Here is a 16,316-nt window from a genome sequence, read left to right as displayed (position 1 = left end):
CCACAATTTTACAAAACTTACACATTGTAAGAAAGCATGTTCTGTACTTTCTTATTTACCATGGTATATACAAACTATTTCAGCATTATTATATGGCATATTTCCCTTTACTGGTAATTTATTAATCACTAATCTCCATAAAAACTCGTTACATTCTCCTTCCTTAAAACACCATGCTTTTTGTGCATTAATAGCTTTAACTTTTTTACTGCTTAGCTCAGCCCAAGGATTAAGGTGATAATGTTGTATCATGGTATTTTATACCACATTCCCTTCCATTTTCTATTGCATTCATTTTTATTTTCCATAAAAGATTTTTTTCTTGATCACACCTCATTATTTCATTTAAACATAATTTTCCTCTTGAATTTTTTAATGTACCCCAATGCCGCTTATATTTGTAGATTAGTAAATTTACTACTGTTTCATTTTTTATCATTTATCCAAATCTAAAAATTGTACAAATTCAAAGAAACAGCATAAACAATTGGGTTTATTAATTCTAAACCTCCATCTTCCTTGTCCACGAATAATAATCCTCTCTTCACTGGATTCAATCTTGAACCCCATATAAAAGAAAAAAATTACTTGTAGAATTCCTTTTTCATAGATTATTGGCAACATATAGACACTAGCTAAATTGGAAGTCTCACTGGTATAACTGAGTTAATCAAATAAACCTTTTTATTAAATGACAGCTTGTATGTTTTCCAAAAATAACAAACATCCTGTAATTCATCTATTATCCTATTCCACTTTTCCTCACTTAAATTTTTAATTCAAATCTTATTCCTAACACAGAGATTTCTTTAATTGAGAAAGCTGCTTTTCTTATTGTTACTGTATCACCCAGCCATTTATTTTTTTTTGTTTATTTAAAGTCATGCCTATTACATTTAAACATGTATATAACACAAAACCTCTTTCATCCAGACGTTGTTTCTTGTAATCAATATAATATCATCTACATAAGTAAACATGACTGAAATTTTCATCCTTCATTAGTGATATAAGTAGCATCTCATGTGCAAATGTACATCTCTGACTAATACAGTCCTAACTAATGCAAATAATATACTACTCATAGGACACCCCTGATGCGTGCCATTCTTTATATCTGTTTATTTACTTAACCATCCATTCACTAAAATTGTCACTTTATTTTTGTTATATAGAAAACAACATATTTTCTTAATTTCCTTATTAATGTGAGTCTTCCATAATTGTCCACAAAAGTTCACTTTGTATTGTGCCAAAAGCTTTATTTAAATCTCCTATCATAATCTTGGTCTCATTGGTCCTGTTTAAATATCATCCACAATTTCCCTTACTATGAATAATAATTCTTGATCATTTCCTCTCTAAAATATATATCCTATCTTCCATAATACTTTTCATTTTACTTTCCATTCTCTTATGAATTATTTCCACAAAGATCTTATAATCTGTATTGTTCAATATTACAGGTCTCAAATTTTCAGTTTTATTTTTATCTTCAATTTACCATATAAATTAAGTAAATCATTATACATTCATACATTCAGAACCCCTTTTTCCCATTTTTGCATATGGGATCAGTGTGTCATTTCAACAGTCACAATCACCTAGAACCAAGGTTTCCTCCACCTGGTGTCTAGTCCTGCCAATGTAATTCTTCCATACCACACACTTGCATGCACACTCACACTTATGGCCAATTTAGACTGTCTAATCCACCTACTGCATGTCTTTGTGATGTGGTATGAAACCAGAGCAAACCCACATGAACACAAGGAGGGCACGCAGACTCTGTACAGAAGACACCCCAGCCAAGAATTACACTGGGAAACCTCTTGCTGGGAGGCAAGAACTCTATCCATTGTGCCACTGTATCACTCTTATACAGAAAACCTTCATTTAACCACTCATACATAACTTTTAAGAAGTATTTTTTATGCAAATCCATACAATTCTTATAAAATAAGTATCCTATTCCATGTAACACTGACACTCACTGTAAATTAACTTGTCTAAGTATCTTATGTACTTCATATAAGGAAATTTCATTTTCCAATTCCATATTTTCTTGTTCTATCAATTTTTTTAGCATGCCATTATTTTGTGTACTTTCTTTCTATCTTGAAACATTTCCTTAACATAAATTATTACAATAATCATAATTTATTCCTGAGATCTTCTTAACTCTTCTCTATCCTATTTCATTTCTCTCATTATACTAGTATTCTCCTTAACTATACTACTCAAATAAGCTAATACCACTTGTTTTTTTACCTTGTAAATAATGTTGTTGTTGTGTCTTTCAGTTTTTCCCAGTTAGGGGTCGCCACAGTGGAACTCCGGTCCGCTAATGATTGGCAGTAGATTTTTATGTGCCGAGTTACCAGCTCTGACGCACAATCTTCAACGAAGGTACGCCCATTCATGCATGTCTCCACACAGAAGACGCTCTAGCTGAGAATCAAACAGGACAGTGTCTTACTGTGAGGCGACTTAGCTACCGCAGCACCACCACCACAGTCTTTTACCTTGTAAATAATATCTATCTTGCTTAAATAATAATTCTTTAATTGTCTCAATTTTTTTCATAAATTCTCCATTCAGTCATGCAATATTCTCTATCTTTCCTTTCCAAATCCTTTAAAGCATCCATACAAAATGATTTATAATTTATTTTTTCTGCTTTTTTTACATCCGACTGCTATTCTAGAAGGCATTTATTATATTTTTCTTTCAAAGTCACCACTCAGACCAGATTTTGTAATGCACACTAGTAGAATGTGATCTTTCCATGAATGCATTTTTTTTTTCATTTTCATCCCATAAATTCTTACTTCGTCTTCTTATTCTTTTTCCTAATCTGATAAACTCCTCATTTTCTTGTACTTCTATCCATATGACTGAGTGATTTGAAAAGTCTGTTACAAGTGTCTCGCTCTTAGCTATAGTTATCCTTGTGATATACTAAAATATATTTCTGTTTCATATAAAGCTTGACTATATGTCGTCAAATTATTATTTCAAATCTTCAAATTGCCACAGCTTATAACTTAAAAATGTTTCTTAACATCATTTCCTCTCTTCATCCTTTTACTCTCAAATCACAATTAAAATTTCCCATTAATATTATATTCATATTAATCACTACATAATCTAAAGTTTTATAAAATGAAATTTCCTCTTCTTTACTTGTAACTTAGACATACAATGCCATAACTCTATATACCTGATTATTCTATCTGAGATCTACATTAGTTAATCTTCCCATCTTTGTGAATGTTATGTTCAATATTTTCTCTGACTTTCTACAAAGTACAACTATGCCTGAACAAAGTTCAGTTCCTAGGCTCCACATTTGGTTGTGATCTCTCTCTCTCTTCTTGTGTCAAAAATCTTTCATCTACTAATATCATTACATCAGCATCATACTTGCTACACCAATTTAGGATGCTTATTCTTCTACTTATATTTGTGATAGTATTTACATTTACTGAAATCACACTAAAGCACTCTAAAATTCTCATTATGTCTATGTTGTAGCATACCAGAAAGTGTGTACATTTGAAGTATTTATCTCATTTACATTATCCATTTCTTTCTTTTTCTCTTTTACACATATGCCTTTAAACTTTCTTTTTCTGTCTCTTACCCTTCATTATTTTCCATTCTAAATCTTTCTCGTCACTTATTTCAGAACCTTATTCTATATTATTTTCTGTTTCATTTTTCTCTATCCTTGTTTTTATTTTTACCCTGATCTTGCTTCCCTACTTCCTCTTGATCTTTTAATGGGACTGTTTCTTTTGTTTGTATTCTGTCCTCAATTTTGTTTTCCTCTTCTTCATCCTTTTTCTCATGATTACAATCCATCCATAAATGCCCAATTTTGTTACATTTATAACATTTGAATTCATACTTTTTTACTTCATGACCTGTTTCCCCACAAATATAACAATTTCCCTTATCACAGTTACTTATCAAATGATCATCTTTTCCACAGCAAAACTGTTTTCGGTTGTCTCTAATATTTTACAACACCTTTGTTAGCCCTACATTTATCATACTAAGGATATGAACTTTTTTATTTTTCCATTCTCAGTACAATATGAGAGTTGCATCCCCAGTTCATAATCCTCTTTATAATAGATTTTGCTAATGTCCATAACTTATTTACAAAGTTTGCTTAAATGTGTCTTTAAAGTCTCTTTTTTAACTTCATTTCAAAATTGAACATGTACTTTCTTCTTTATTTCTCTATAAAATGCTTTAACCACATAAAAATTCCATAGGTTGCAGGTCTTTTTCTTCTCATGCTCCTGCAAAGAACTACCTAGAACAGAACCAGTCTCAAAAATAAAATCACAACATGCCTCTTCATGAATAAGAATTAGCTTCCAATGGAACCATTAAATTATCTCAAATGTCATACCTGTGTGTTTCTTTTTCTTTCTTGTTCTGAATTCTCACCATAAATTTCCTTTGAGTGTTGACATTTCCTTTCCTCTCAACTTTCATCAGTTTTCCTGCAGCATCTATAACATTCTTGGCATATGATTTCTTTGTCTGGCAATCTTCTTTCAAAATAACTTGTGATTCCTCTGATTGAATTTTGTCCATAATTTTACCCCATTAAAAATCTTTTCTATTCTCCAGCTCACTCTGCAACAAAAAATCACCTAAAATATCATCCTGTAAACCTCCGGACTGGAGGGTTGTAATAACATATCCATTATTGTTTTGAACGTTTCCTTCCATTGAAACAGATTCTGCTGAAACAGCTCCTCAGAACCTTGTAGAGCTTCAAACACTGCACTGGCATTTGCCTCTGTGATATCGAACATCTTGGATCTCCATGAATGCTGTTTTCCCTGCCACCACGTTGCTAGGAATGGAATAAGCACTCTCCAAATGAGTAACGGAAGTTTCCCAGTGTCCTGGCCAAACTTCCTCTAGTCAGTGTGAATATCACTTCGAGTCTCCTCTGAAAAGAGGCCACTGGTCTAGTGGTACTAATCTGGTCAACAAAGTGTAAAATTAATAAATAAATAAAATATTAGCGGTGATAGGACTGCACACCATGGGCTTGAAAATTGCAAACTAGTGGCAGTAGTTGTCAAAGGCGTGTGTGTGTATGGGAGTACATACATGGGGTAATGTACCGAATGTTTACGTGGTGTTGTGCTTATCTGCCACAAAGGATGGGTTAGGGCCATATATATATATATATATATATATATATATATATATATATATATATATATATATATATATATGCCACCATGGCTGCCTGTATAAGAGCTCTCCATCCCACTCTAACCTTCATGGGGTAATACCTACAACAGGGAAATGTGTGGTCAAGGCAAATGGAAGAAGCTCAATTGGAAGAAGGTATGCGAAGAAACAACACATAGAGAAAAAAATGTACACTTTTCTAGAGAAATGTATGTGATTTCGACTCCTAAAATAATGCAGTCTCAGTGCAAATACATATATCTGTCACCCTGAAAACAAGTTCTGTTCCTGTCCCGAATGGAATATGAATGTAGTGCAACATTTCAGACTGCCACTTTGAAATGCCTGTAAAACTTTACATTTTGTACTTATCCTCAAAAGGTGGTATGGCAATCTTCCTTTGGAAGTTCTTTGTAAAAAATTTCAATAAGTTATAACTTGGATACCCAGTTACAAAATAAATGCATCAATTTATTTCCATCCTCAAATTGCCTAAATGTAGCAAAGCACTGAAGCTGACTCAGTCATATTACCAGAGTCTTTACAGAGTTTTGGTTGTGGCAATTTTGTAGTGACAGAAAGTTGCCTTCTATGGAGAAATATTATGGATTTTACTTCTGATGTAATGACAACTCATTTCAGATAAGTTCTGGGCCAGTATTACATTCCCAACCATGAATAAGCCTTAGAGAAAATAAATATAATTCAGCAAGGTAGCCTAGTACATTCTAATAATGCACCCTATTTGTCATGTCTGTCAGTGCAAAGATATTTCTCTGAAACAGTTTGATATTTCCCAGTAAACATTTTGGACAAAAAAAAAATCTATATATTTACAATACACAGTAGTTATGTTTTTTTTTTTGGTATAAATATAATGAAACATCTGCATGTTGAATTTAACTGCTAGTTATCAATTACACATAATGCTTTTTTTGACCACCTCAGACACTACACATCATTACTTTTAAGGTCACTGGAATAATGTTTTTAGGTCTTATGTTATGCAGGCATGCAGTATTCATGATTTTATGTAATTTCTGTTGTTTTTCTTTTTCCCTCATCAGAAAAAAAGGAAAATGTGGGCATATGCTCTGAATTCTGTCTAATACAAATTGCAGTAGATATGTTATGAAATTATAATAATAATAAAGTAAAAGGACTAAAACTACTGAAATACAAAACATGAGTTATATCTTCATTTTGTTCACAAAATGCCAAAACCTCTAGTTTTGGCTAGCTGTAGTGGCATGGAGAGGTAAAGCCTTGACTATGACCCAGGTGACCGAAGTTTAATTAGGGACTTATGTGCTGGAAAGAGCTGTCACGGTAGATAGGTGTGCCCATCCTGGGGGGAGGTTGTTGAGCTTGTCACATGCTGTAGTTTTCTTTTGGAAGAATTAGCAGGAAATGCAGATGTGGGAAGCTATGTGTTGCATGAAGCCATCGATGACTACAAACCTTCATTGAGCAGACACATGGGTTCACGTACTCACATGAGGAGAAGTCATTGTGACATGCTTGTTTAGGTTGTATCTTTTCTATCTGTCTTTTTCATCTGAGGTGTTCTACAGACTGTATGCAGATGACTTGAAGATGGGTAAAATAATTACATTTGTTGCAGAAAGGCATGTCTGCAAAGGAAAGCACATAGGAGAACAGTATGTTAATAAACACATCAGAAACTAACCACATGAGATTTTGTGAAACATAGAGTGAAGGGTGACTATTTAATGCAGCACACAGTGATTGAAACTGTGGATTCAGTTAGGCACCTGAATATATGGGTGGATCTAGCTTTGAGTTTTTCTTATCATATTAACCAATTGGTTAATGATATTTATAAAACTATAACCTGTATAAAAAGATTTTTAAAGACTAGGACATCAGAAATGATAAAATTATTGCAAGTTATATTAGACTCAAGCTAGAGTATAGAATAACAATATTGAAACCGTACATGGATATGAAAATGTATGTTATTATGAAAGATTAAAATATCTGAATTTGTACAGTTCTCATATAGATATTTAACAGGAGACCTTATTCAGGTATATAGGGTATTTAGAACTACCTCTGGAAATATTTGGGGTTATCAAAGACTACGAGAAAAGCAATAGACAACCTGTGTAGTAGATTATAAAGAAATGAGATGTGTACTAATTGGCTCTCTAAGAGAGTAGTTGACACATAGAACAGATTGCCAAATTATTTTAAAACAAGCAGTAGTTTAGATATTTTGAAAAACAACTTGTCTGTTTTGGTGTATTGGTAGGCTAGAATGGCATTATTGCCTGTGCCTGAAATATTTGTATGTATGTATGTATGCATGTATGTATGTATGTATGCATGTATTACAAACAGAAGTAATCTCTGTGGTATCCCCGAAGTCTCAAACAACCCACAAAACATGCATAGTGGGTACAAAGAAACTTCTCTGTGTGGAAGATTTTCAGTCCATATATCTCTAGTTAATCACTGTATATTAATCATATCAGACAATAGGAGTAGAAGTAGCAAACTTAAACTCATCTTAAGTCAACAAAATTATAAAAAATATATAATTTGAAATATTGTACAGAATTACTAAGTATTTGAAAGTAATCCAAGCAAGGCAGGCAGCCTGTTTCCAGTCGAAAATCCTTTATTAAATACAGAGACAAGTGATCCAAGTAAAACAAACATAACATAGTAATAGTCTCCTCACAAGCTTTCTAAATATATATATATATATATATATATATATACTTTTTATCAGGCAATTGAGTGGTTTATTGTGCTGTAAAACAAAGTGTTGTTGGTACGCATGTTAAATTCACATCCCTTCCCCCATCAGTGTGACATTCGAGCTGGTCCTGCCCTGCTTAGTAGCTGTCATAATAATATATAACCCTTATGTACTTTAAATAAACTTTATAATGATGTGATACCTCTTATTTAACCAGATTATTAAGTAGATTATTAAGTCTGTGATTTTATCCAAGACAATATACTACATGGCTGGAAATATATCAACCTTAATCCATTTGGCAATCAAAAATATATATAAATACATACATATACACTTTGTAAAAATCATATTCTATTTTCATAACTTATTGTTAACAAAGATCGCTTTCATCCTTCTAGACTTCTTCAGGTCTGTGTACAAGAACCCTAAAAACTATCTGTAAATATATATATATATAATTGTATAATTAGTTAGTATTGTTATTACACATCATTTTGAATAAAGTGGAAAAAAGAGAACAAGAAAAAAATAAAAATAATAAGAAAGGTATGATGATGGAAAACAAAATATACACTTAAATTACAACCGATTTAACATGGTATTTAAAACCAACTGGTAGAATAAAAGAAGCCAGGACTAAACTACTACTGTTCAATTAAAAGTGTACTGGAACTTAGAAAATTACCACATTGTTTACATGACTAATTTTATTTTATTTTATTCTACCAGTTGGTTTTAAATACCATGTTAAATCAGTTTAAGAACAAGAGGTTCAATTCTTGGCTGGGTGCCTTCTGATCAGAGTCTGCATGTCCACCCAGTGTTCGGGTGGGTTTTCCTTGGTGCTCCAGTTTCCTTCCACATTGCAAAGACATGCAGTAGGTGGGTTGGATACTCTAAATGACCATAGGTGTGTCTGTGTGAGTGAGTTGTATGAACAAACAACTGCAGCAGGGCTACCCACCCGGTGGTGTGAAACTTGGCTCTAGATGATTGTCACTGCTGAAATGGCACTCCATCCTCATGTTCAAAAAAGGGAATGGGAGCTGTGGGTGGATGGATTTATTGGTAAGGTCATGAATTTTAAGTACCACATGCAAGTCATTAAGACTAAGACATTAAGACAATCTGTCCCACTATCAGGTATATTGGAAGTGAGAAATCATGTAGCATTAATGAATGTATTTATAACTATGATCTGACCCATGATAGAATGCAATGTGTTGTTTTGTAATCTGACTATTACTAAGATAGGAAATTTAGAAATAGTTCAAAGAAAGTTTACAAAAAATAAATAAAATGACTAAGTGGACTTATTTTGAAAGATTGAAGTATTTGGATCTTTTCAGTATTTTGTACAGAGTAATCAGGGGAACCTTCTGTTTAACCTGTATTGCATTTAGCAGTTTTGATCTTAGGCAAGCAATTGGTCTAATAAAGGCAGTAGACTATTCAAGTATATGGGGGCCATGGTCTTAAATACATATTAAAAGAAATCAAACAAAGACAACAAATGGGTTTATAACTCAAAGGATTCCTAAGCTGTAGAAGAGTATTCCTTTTTGTGTCAGAAATTCTTGTTCGATGTCAATCTTCAAAAAAAAAAAAAAGATTGAATGATAATACTAGAAGAAATAAATATAAATATGGACTTATGGGCTCGGCAATGCTTAAGGTCAATGAATGAAGACCATCTGCAATTGAATTAAACCAGGAAACTATATGATCTCCCCTGGAAATGTCCATGGCTATCAGTTTGTTCTGCTGAGTAAAACTTTACTGTAGGAGAAAAAAATAACCACAGTTGTCACTCATTCTCACCCCTGGGAGTACTCACAGTGCAGGTCAGTTTAGCAAAGTTGTGGGGGTGGGGGGGTGTTTGTGTGTATTTTTGTATGAATGCATGTCTGCATGCCTAAAGGGGTATGAATTAAGTCCCATCAGTGTACAGTATGTGTTGTCTCTTCCAGGGTTGTCACACTAAGAGGGTCTGAATGTGTGTGTGTGTGTGTGTGTGTGTGTGTGTGTGTGTGTGTGTGTGTGTGTGTGTGTGTGTGTGTGTGTGTGTGTGTGTGTGTGTGTGTAGGAGTGTGCCTTTACCAAGCAGTGCATGGGCTGCTAGTGAGTCAGAGGAAGGTAATGATATGGTGATGAAGTCTTCCTCAGTGTTGCTATACCTCTCTCTCGCTGAATCACATTTTCTCACTATCACTCTAACTGACCCACCCAAGTTGGGCTATTAGCATGAGTAATGAGGATTTTAGTGAATCCCGCGGAAGGAAGTAATTACTCTTAGCAACTACTGACTACAGTCATCTCTAGGCCTTATAGTCTATCGCTACTAAAGTCTAAAATATCTCTTCTAGCATTGCTAGATATCCTGGTACCATATGACTCTTCCTTAGTTACTCCTGCCATAGTTGCTTCCATAATTTCTTTGAAACATTTTGTACCCAGGAAATCACAGTGCCAGTTCCACATGTTTTGAATTCCAGATGAGGATAAGTAGGAAACGCACAGGATGAAAGAAATAAAAAATCACTGCATTTAACTTTCACGTTTTGAATATTTTTTTCCAGACTGAAGTCCGAATCCATTCATTTACTATATTTCATTTTAACAATCATTTTATGCCACAGGAAAGGTGATTATACATTAAAAAGCATGTTACAAAATTACTTCGCTTAATGGGGAGAAGTGCATATCAAGAGAAGTAAGTACTTAATAATATTATTTCAGATGGAAAATAGCCTTTTTTTTAAATCTTCTTGATTTAGTACTTGTTCGTGGATAAAGCTGTTACAATAACAGGGTGCTATTGTGTATGAGTCAGCATACCACGTTAGCTTTTGTTCTCCTTGTTATTTTTACTGCATTTCTCTGTTTTATGCTGATAAATTGTTGAACGTTTTATCTGTAGGGCTCCACTTTCTGTGGGCTGGCCTATGTAGACCTCTTGGATGACAAAGTAAATAACCTCATATGAGAAGCAACTAACACAACAACTTTCAAAATTTTGCAAGACATTTTGGAGGAAGCCATCAAAATGTTTATGTGCTGTTTTTTTCATGTATTTTTGAAGATAGTGATGTAATACAAACAACGAGCAGATGCACATTTTCAGAAGGTACTGGGGAATATAGAGAACATTAGTGACCTGTTCATGTAACCAAGACAGTGATGGTGGAGACCAATCCCAACTAAAACTGCCATTACCTATTAACTCTTTAAGAACCTTATAATGCCACTGACTGGCCACTTGTTTAACATTGTTTTTGTGCAGTATGTAGTTACATATGTTTATTCTTACTGCTGGTCTGTCACCATGGAGACAAGGTAACTGCCATCACTGCTAGTACAGACAATAGGACGGGGCAGGGGAGAACAATAATTGTTCAGAGACCGCCTTTTTCACTTCGGAAGACAGATGGATCTCCAAATAGCATCAATGCCCCCAGTGGGGAAAGTATCTCTGATATATGTGCAAAATACATTAAGACAAGGGAAGGCACAATCATATATAGTTCTGCCATCAAGCAGATGTCTGTTAATACTGTCCTAGTGAGTCATTTTTGTCATGTCACCTCTGTCATGTGTAAGAGGATTAGTGGCAACTCTGGACTATGATTGGTGACACTAGAGAATGTGTGTGGGGCATGGGTTAATCCATGAAATCTTATAGAGCAGGTTGCTGTTTGGAAGAGTTTAGAAACAAGGTTTGAGAAAAATAACAAACACTGTGCAGGAATTGTGAACACTTTTAAGTATGGGACATGATAACCCCAAAAATTTATTTATTGTTGCTACACCCCTGTTGTGCAAAAAATCTTGGTCTTGCCTTCCTTTTTTTCCATTATCTAACAGACACACCTAAATCACTGACATTAGAACAAAAAAAGTACCACTACAGTACAGTTCATGTACCCGTTTTATTTGTTTCATCTTACATTAATGTTAAGAATAATGAAATAAATATCTAAACATTTTACCTCTGTGGTGGTTCTTTTGCTATATGCTAATATTTTTTATTTATCATTTGTTGACTGGGAAAGTCCGACTAGGTTCTACAGAGCCTGTTTTCAGCGGAGGCTCGGGGAGAAATGCTCCAGATACATGTCTTTGGAATGTGGGAGGAAACCCACGCGAACACAGGGAGAACATGCAAACTCCACACAGAAGGCACCCCAGCCGAGAATCGAACCGGAGAACCTCTTGCTGTGAGGTGACAACGTTAACCGCTGCACCACTGTGCCGCCCAATCAACGGATATAAAATAACAGTGATATAAATTTGCTTCCATTCAGCTTTCTTATGGCTGGGGGGGTTATTTTTAAGATAAGTCCATAATAGTGCATGCTTTTCCTCAAAGGAAAAGCTTTTGGCATTAGTGCATGGAAATACTTCCTTGCATTTAGATGTAGAGTGCTGAAAAATTCTCATACATTTCAACAGGTACAGAATGACACCCTTCCTCCTTTCCCCTGAAAAGCAAATGCTTTGGATATATTCTGATGCCTTTTTGCCATGCATTCTGTAAGCAATCTGTATCCATTTGAAAAATGCAGATATTTGAAAACCAAGTAGCTGCATCGCTATTACATTACTTGGTCAACACAGGGAGAAAATATTGTCAGTTTTAAGAAGTGCTGAACCAGCATGTTACTATCTGCTAATACTATAGTTACAAAAATACTTCTGTAACATTAGCAACATTCAGAAACTGTGCTTTCAGTTTTCTTCACAAATCATATTATATTTATCCATTTGTCATATCTATTGCAACCTTCCCTGGCATAGCTCTAAACTTCTCACTAAAGAAATTATGACAATGCATAAAATAATGACACACAAACGCTGCACATGAAGGATACTTTTCATTTATTGGAATTATTCACTAAGAAAGCTGTTATAATAAGAGGATTTGTAGTAACATACAGCTTTCTTAAGAATAAAAAGTTGTTAACTGTTATTTCAGGTGCTGTTAAAGATTTTGATCTTCACTGCCACAAAATTTTAAATGCTGTGTGAGACAAAGGAGAATTTTTTGTAAGCAAAAATCAGGGATATTCCTGAAAATATGGGTCAGATCATAATGATGCTATTTAGTGCCTGGCTTGAAGACCAGTAATCATAACAACAGTGAATCACACATAATATGGGGATGGACTATGCCACTCAGCACTGCCACTGGGACCAGGGGATTAAACGTCAAATGTTAACCCTTCTCTCTCTTGTCTGTTCTAGGGGTGTTGTCCGGATTGATGTCAGCCTGCAGAGTTTTCCTATTGATCAGTGCTCTGGTGGTGAAGAATGGTTCGCCAATACACATCAGTGTGATCTGAACAGTACACAGGTAAGCAACAAGTGAGAATCACCTGAGTTCACAAATGAAATAACAGAGTGCAGCCTATAAAGTCTACCTGAAAAAGTGGAAATAGACTCTGAGGATGAACCAGAACTTTATGCTAAGCATCATGACCAGCAAGACAATAACTTACTACCTAACAAGAGTTTTGGGACAAAGGGGTCGATAAAGAGTTAATCAAGTGTGTGTACATATCTGTAGTTATTTAATATTCTCTGAAGTTTTCCTCAGAGGGGTACTGTTTGGATAAATAAGTATGAGTGCTATGTATATGTGGTTTAGTATTTACCCTTCCGTAATATGGTATACCAGAAAGCAAAGCCAGTTTATCTATAGTTGGAACAATAAATAACTCCTATAGACACACACATCAGTATATACTAATATATATAAGAAGTGTTTCACTCATAAAATGCAGCAGTCCAATCACTGTAATTTATTTATCCTTTGTTGAGTTGGTTAGTCTCGCTAGTCTGTAGTTGTCTTTTCAGGGAATATCCAAGGTGGTATTTATATTCCTAGGGTAATTTGGCCAGTACATCAGGCAACACCCTCTTCTCTTTCAGGTAGGTGCTGTGAGATCTTTTATATCCACCTCTGCTACCACAAACTCAAGCAGATGGGATATCAGTTTAATGTGTCATTTGAAGGAAAACACACTCGGGGAATGCAGCACCCACTATCCCCCATGCTGCACTGTAGTGTCAGTAATCCAGCCACCTGGAGTGGGAATAGAACCCACAGCATTTGTTTCTTCCAGCACCAAAGGTGAGTATGCTGTCTGCTGCTCCATTGACTCTGTGTATATTCAAAATTAATAATATATATATATATATATTAATTAATTATGTAACATAGTCACTCTTTTAATAACTTGGTAGAACTGCTGATTACGTAGGTCCCACTAAGACTATGATATTTTTAATGGGAAGATCTAGGCTGGTATATTATATGGGCTATGAGGAAATGTGGCAGGGCACCAACACTGTAGAGTACACGTCACGTTTTTTAAAGAAAATGGGTCATACGTTTTGTAAAATAGTGCATACGATGCAGTCGATAAAAGGCTGGCAACCAAGACTGTGTAGTTGTCTAGTTTACTGCATGCAGTCCTGAAAGAAACTGGTTAAATTATAGATTTACAGACTTGTACACTGGAGACTTACTGGGTGACATAATGGATATTACTGGAAAGGCTATAACCCAGGAACTGTAGTGATGGAAGATGGAAGGTTTATTTCACTCATGGGAAAGCATGTCTGCCAAGAAAGAAATCTGCCCGTGAGGAAGTTAGTGCAGTGACAAAAATCACTTCAAGGATGAGTAGAAGGGCAGGCTTCTAATTTAACAAAGATGAAAAGTAGCTTAAAAAGATGTTTGCTCAAGGTGTTAGAAAAGCAGGAACAATAAAATGGAAAGAACATTGTGAAGCTCCAATTCATGGCATCCGAGGGGTGTACCATTGCTAAAGAACATTTACACGTAAAAGAAACTCACAAATCATCATCTAACAATGAAAAGCAGATACAGATTTCTCTTAGGATGTTTTTTTTTTTTCATCTTTGACAAGAATAGAAAAGGTTGAGCTAAAAAAAATTTGAGTGATGCGCAGTAAAATGTGATGAAAATTAAAAGAATGTAATTTCAGAGTGGGAAAGTTTTGTGAACTTAAAAGCATTCAGTGAAAATTTATGTCAGTTTTCAGCTGTGTTTGTTTAAGGCAATAGGTAATAAGTTCTGCAGATCACTCAAGCAGCTGTATTATCTGCAAAGAATGCAACATTAGATCACAGGTAATAAAAAAGGACAACATTAGATCACAATCACAGGTAATTTTATTAGACCGACATAGGTTTTGTAGTACAGTCTAATTGAGTTTTCAGCCCTTATGAGCTTTTTGTAAGGAGCTCATAGGTTCATAGGTAGGTACTAGGCTATTGGACCAAGGGCCTACGTATGCCTAGCCAGCAAGGTTCCATAGCTTATGCCACCCATGAAAGTTATTTTCCTGTGCCACTGTCCAGCAGAGACACAGACGTGATCCCAGGGGTGTATTTCCTATTTCCCATCCACTCATCAAGATTTTTCTTGAAGAGTGCTAATAAAGAACTTTGCTTGACATAGATGGGTAGCTTGTTCCAGAGTATAGGAAGTTACTGAAACAGGAATCTATCCCTCCAGCGTGTCCTGTTTATTGTGGTGACAAGGTTTAGGTCCCTAGAGCGTGTAGCTCGGAGGGATTGGGATTTCTTTAGGTGTAGCATGTCCAACAGCTCTGGGTTTGACATAGCTTTATATGTTAGGCAGAGATCACCTCAGAGTAGGCGATATGCTATGGAGTAAAGCTGGAGTTTTTTGAGGCGGTCAGTGTAGGGCATTTGTTTGAGGCCAGTAATCCTCTTTGTGAGGTACTTCTGTGGCCTTTCCAGCTGCTGCAGATGTCTTGTGAGGTACATTCCAAACAGGGCATTGTACTCTATAATGGGTCTAATGAGTGATGAGTAGAGGGGAACAATGACCTCTTTTTTCCTGGATGAGAACCCTTTTATGATGAGGTGTGCCACGTAGAAGGACTTCCTGACTACTGTGGCGATGTGACTATCAAAGGAGAAACTACTGTCCACCTGGGTCCCAAGGTCTCTTATCACGCATTCGATGTTAAGTAGGTTGCTGCCTATGTGGTAGTTGATAGGTACAGAGTTTTTACCAAAGGGGATGACACTGCACTTTTTGGTATTGAGCTTGAGGCCATGGCTCTGACACCAGGCATCTGTCTCAGTGAGGCCCTTCTGTAGGATGTCCACATCATTTGGGGACTTGACTATGGCTCCTAGTTTGCAGTCATCTGCGAACTTCATTAGTCAGAGGCCTTCTGTGTTAGCCTGTACTTCAGAGAAGTAGATACCAAACAGGAGAGGTCCCAGGATGGAACCCTGTGGTACTCCACTTGTCACTGCTTTGAGGTCAGATTTGGAGTCTGCAACTTTTACA

The 16,316-nt window shown here is 35.4% G+C and overlaps 1 protein-coding gene across 1 annotated transcript in view; it reads left to right on the top strand.

Annotated features, from left to right (window-relative positions):
* Window positions 1–16,316, top strand: part of GPR179 (G protein-coupled receptor 179) — a 1,377,357-nt gene that overhangs the window by 409,025 nt on the left and 952,016 nt on the right. The window contains exon 2 of the mRNA XM_044055354.1: window positions 13,205–13,313. Coding sequence (XP_043911289.1) covers window positions 13,205–13,313 — 109 coding nt within the window. The remainder of the gene's footprint in view (window positions 1–13,204; window positions 13,314–16,316) is intronic.

Source organism: Protopterus annectens, chromosome 13.part0 (genome assembly GCF_019279795.1).
Source record: "Protopterus annectens isolate FY-2018-M chromosome 13.part0, PAN1.0, whole genome shotgun sequence".
Taxonomy (NCBI): Eukaryota; Metazoa; Chordata; order Ceratodontiformes; family Protopteridae; genus Protopterus; species Protopterus annectens.
The sequence above is the reverse complement of the archived record's forward strand: the minus strand, read 5'-3'. Positions and strand labels throughout refer to the sequence as shown.